Genomic DNA, 4,685 nt, shown 5'->3' with positions numbered 1-4,685 from the left:
CATCTTGTATTGATTAGCTGATTTTGAAGACAATCAATGCTCCAACAAGTACATGACTCAAAAGTGTCATCAGGATTTTCAGGGGAAGAAGTACTTTGCAGTCTTGGATGCTATGTCAAGTGTCTTCTTTACAGGCTGATGTTCATATAGATCCCTCTTTATGTTTGAGTCCTTTGGAATATTATATTTGACTTTAATTATGACCTCCTCTTCCTGCAGTGACCGTGGGCTCTGAGCTGTGATTTAATGCTGATATTTTGAGCAGGCAATTTCTCCCTCTTACTCAACTAAATCATACATTTAAAAAAAACACAGCTCCAACATACACTACAGTGTCTTTATGGGCCTGAGGAGGGATATCATAAAGTCTGCCTGTGAATTGCTTTTTTCATAGCCACAGCCTTGAAGTAAAGAACAACAACTCAGGTAAGAACTGGAAGGGGCTGCAAGGTGTCCCTGTGCTTGCCCAGTGCTGAGTGTACCTGCTCTTGGCTCCAAGAGACTCAGGGAGCCACAGTGTGGGGTCTGAGGAACTGGAGATAAGGGCAGTAACTGGGAGAGGTCAATGGCAAAAACTTGTACAGGATTTCACCAGGGAGTTCAAGAATTAATTGAAGAATTAAATAATTATTGAATAACGTTCCATAATGTTGTGAAATGGTGAAGGGATGAGGGGTGGAGTTGTGTTGTGTGGGTGTATTGTCCTCCTTTGTTGGTGGTGTGATGATGTGGCTTTAATCCTGGTGTGGGTATTTTTTTTGGTTGTAAATGAAGACTGTGAAGAGTCAATGATGAGTGTATATTTTAATAATTAAGTAAGACCTATGACTAGCCTACAAAAGGGCATGTTGACTATTGAATTTCACCTGTTTGAAGGGACTTTATGTGTCCATGGTGTTAATTTATTCCTTGGAAAATCATATAGGAATATAGACACTGAGCTTATGAAAAGCAGCATGACAAAGGAACCAGGAAGCTCTCATCGAAACCTGTAAATTTAGACCAATATCAGACGGGTGAGAGGGGAAATCAGGGGGATATACTTCCCATTTACAAGCTCTACCCAAACCATAACCTCCCTCAGCCCATGAAAAAATTGGAAATGGAAATTTCATACTGTTGTCCTCTACTTTCCTGTTGCCTTGAGTTGTGGAGGTCTTCAGGGCAGTACTGTCCACACGTGTGTGTTGGTAGGAATACAAGCTGCTTTCTAAAGGAGGGGCTGCTCAGGGTCTGCACATGGTGACCAAAGAGCTGACAGCTGCTCCTGTTTTCCCCTTTTTTATTCAGGGGTCCAGCATGAGAGCTGGAGTGTGAACACTGAGCTCTTATTGTTGGCTCACAAACGTTGAGGGGATGGTATTGATTTTTTTGAAAAGATGTTTGGAACAGTAATAAAAATAAAAAATAAAATGGAGAAGGATGAGGCTTTTCAAATAGCCAATAAAACAATCCACAGAAAACTCAGTAAACTCTTGGGCTGTCCAACCTTGACCGTGTCCTTTTCCATCTGAGTCCAGTCTTCTCCTCATCCTTGGAGCTGCCAGCTGCATTTGTTTCCACCCTCCCAATGCTCCACTGACTCAACGAGTCACTCTGAGCTACAGCTTGCACTTTTAAGCTTTCCCACTCTACATAGTCACCCTGAGAAACCAGAGAAAGAAATAGTAGAAAGGCACAGTGGAGGACCTGGAGTAAATGATGAAAGTCCTGTTCTTCACAAGGAACTTCTGAAGTCAATGGGAGCTCACAGCATGGGGTGGCTGTGAAGCTAGACCCCTTACCAGACTTCAGATGGACCTCCCAAGCACACATGCCATCCTTTCATAGACTTTGGGATTTACAGGGTTTGATTTACCCCGTGAGTAGGTGAGGAAAAAAATGCAGTTGTTTTTATTCTAAACTTTATTAGCTTACTAGATTTAAAAAAAAAACTACAAACACAAAGCAGCTGTTGAGCACAGCAGTTTAAAAAGCAATTTGATTTTTACTACGAGATGATATTCCACAGCTGTAGCCAAAACTGATGTATAATCATTCAATACCTTTTAAAATTAAAGAGTAATTATCCAGAATGAAATGCTCTGTATGTAAGCTTTCCATAATGGAAGTCCCTGAAGAAAACTGACCCTCAGTGTCTGAATATTTCATTATTTCTGACACAAGGGACTTCAGCCACCACTTTAGTTTGAAATCAGAGTCATCAGTCTAATTTTATTTCATTACACCAACATAAAGTCAGAGTAATGCAGCTATAAATTACACTGAATATTTCTAGAACTACTGACTAAGATGAAGAACTAAAATGGGGACTACAAAGTCCTTTATGGACAGATGCTAACAGCACTGAGTAGGGGGGATAATGTCTTACCCCACCAACAGTTCCACTACACTCACTGGGGGCAACGGGGGAGTAAATTACAGCATAAAATACAAGCAGACAGCTACACACAGTCTGGCTGTGTGTGAGCACAATGCCCTCTATGAGGGGGCTCCTATCTGGGTATTACAACAACACACGTGAGAGACAAAAGAATTTCACGAGCTTTGAAATGTAACCGAAGTGTTGAGATAATTGAAATCAATGAAACAAAAAGATCTTCCCGAGCTCCAATCACCCATTCTGCTTCAGCCATGACTAGCTGCCTTTGTGATTTCATTTCCTCCCAGGTGAATCCAAATCAGCAGTGTCAATCTAGTCAAACAGTCTCCTGAGAAAGGACTTTTTGGTTGGTGTTAGCTTCACGGTTGCCTTCTTGCGCAATGGTTTCATGGGTTGCTTTTTCAGGTGCAGCACCTTTTTGGGGGTTTGCAGCCCTTTATTAAGGTCAACATGCTCGTTGCAGAAGTACTTGATGTTTGCTTCTGAGAGATGCAGGAGCATGGTCTCTGAGAGGTCCATACATTGTGCGTGGACCCAGTGGCCAGCCCCACCAGAACACAGGATCATTGCAGGCTTGTTGAGTTCTGTCGAATAGAAAGGGACCCAGGTGTTAATGTCAACGTTGCAAGTGGCAGAGCAGGTGATCCAGTAGCCTGTTTCTGACTCATCTTCTTCATCATCTTCATTGTAAGTGTCAGCATCATCCATGTCAAAGCTACTGGCTTCAGCACTAAAACAAAACTCCTCTGAATCTTCAAGAGGAGTGGAGTCTCCAGGGTCGTCGGCCGACGTCTGACTGCAAATCGGTGCTGTCAGTTCTTCCTCCTTGTCCTCTTCTTCCTCTTTGCATCTCAAAATGTAGAAGTAGTTTGCATCTGAGGTTAACTGTTTGTTGGCCCCCGGAATGCCCAGCAGGACAGAGCCATTGCCCATGTCACAGCCAAACCAGATCCTGCAGTGTTTAATTTCTGGTGTCCAGTCCGGGCTTGCCCTTTCAACAATCTCTATCTTATTATCTTCCAGAACTATGGTGTTACACACCAGCCGTTTCTGGTTGTCAGACTGGTAGCCCCCAACAAGGACAAATTCATTATCACTTGTTTGAGTCACTATGGCACTGGACACAGATATCCCCCCTGGCAAGACGGTGCAGGTCACAGATGGGCTGCCCAGGGGAAGATCAATTTTTAGCTTGTACAAACTGGGGGGCCTGGTGTTATTTTGAAGCGAATGGCCTCCCAAAATGTAGATGGTGTCATTCCTGGCAACGGAAACGTGGAAAGCCAGTCCATCCTGAAGCTCTGGAAGCATGTACGACGTACAGCATCCAAACTCAAAATCAAGAAGAAAGACAGATGGCAAACAGTCAACTACACTGTTCCAATTTTCAGTGGTTCTTTGAGCCAGAGGAGTGTACGATCGCCCCCCAAATATAACACTCATGCTTTTTCCCCGGCTATGAACTACGTTGATTGTATGCCCATATCTAGCTTCGGGGACATCTCCATCCAGGTCTTTCTCGACGCATTGGAACGTGGCTTTCTTGCTGCTTTTGCTGACCAGACTCATCACGTAAATCTTATCTGAAAGGTCATTGTTAGGTGTTTTCCCCCCATGGATGATATACTGGTGCTCATCAGAATCCGCGTTGCCCCTGAGCGTGCAAAGAGCAGGGTAGCGGAGCGGGGGCAGGTAACAGGAGTCCTTAGAGAAGAAGGCAGGTTTCATTTTGAGCTCATTCTGTTTTCTATCGAGGAGGAACAGGCCAGTGGGACAGGATCTCTTTGGCCATCCTTTCTGCCCGAAAAAGAAAACATCCCCATCAAAATTGAGGAGGGAGAAGCCCGGCTGAAGCAAGGAGGAATTGCTGACGGCTGATACCACCTGCAGAGACATTGTGTCTGCTGACTGGGCCATACTGTGGTCAACGGCTGAGGGGAAAAAAAACAAAAAACACAAAAGAAACAGATGAGACAAGCTTCAGACCCTATGTGGGTTAACAGTGCTTGAATAAATCGAATTAGGGTTGCATTTCAGCTCACGGTTGAGACACAAGAGACCCTCCTCTGCAACTCCAGAGGTGGCTGAGGCAGGAGCTGCCTGCCCGCCCTGCGGGGTGTCGGACGACCCCCCGGCAGCTGCCGGGCCGGCCCCTCCGCTCGGAATCGGGAACACCTTCCCCATGGCGACGGGAAAACGACGGGATAAACGTTGCTCTGGAGAGGGCGGCCCCGCGGCCTGCGGGGGGCGGGAGTTGGTGAAGGGCGGCCCGCCCAGGCCCGGCGAGGGGAGGAGGCACCGG

The 4,685-nt window shown here is 45.5% G+C and overlaps 1 protein-coding gene across 1 annotated transcript; it reads right to left on the bottom strand.

Moving 5' to 3' along the window:
* Positions 1–2,695: 2,695 nt before the first annotated feature.
* RAG2 (recombination activating gene 2) lies at positions 2,696–4,300 on the bottom strand. Its single transcript, XM_008938322.1, has one exon. It carries the CDS (start codon positions 4,298–4,300, stop codon positions 2,696–2,698), a length of 1,605 nt encoding a protein of 534 aa, XP_008936570.1.
* Positions 4,301–4,685: the final 385 nt, after the last annotated feature.

Source organism: Merops nubicus, unplaced genomic scaffold, assembly GCF_000691845.1.
Source record: "Merops nubicus isolate BGI_N331 unplaced genomic scaffold, ASM69184v1 scaffold12694, whole genome shotgun sequence".
Classification (NCBI taxonomy): domain Eukaryota; kingdom Metazoa; phylum Chordata; class Aves; order Coraciiformes; family Meropidae; genus Merops; species Merops nubicus.
This window is presented reverse-complemented; position numbering and strand designations above follow the sequence as displayed.

Bases quoted from the DNA above. Each gene is read 5' to 3' on its own strand.
- RAG2 (XM_008938322.1), bottom strand. From the start codon at position 4,300: ATGGCCCAGTCAGCAGACACAATGTCTCTGCAGGTGGTATCAGCCGTC.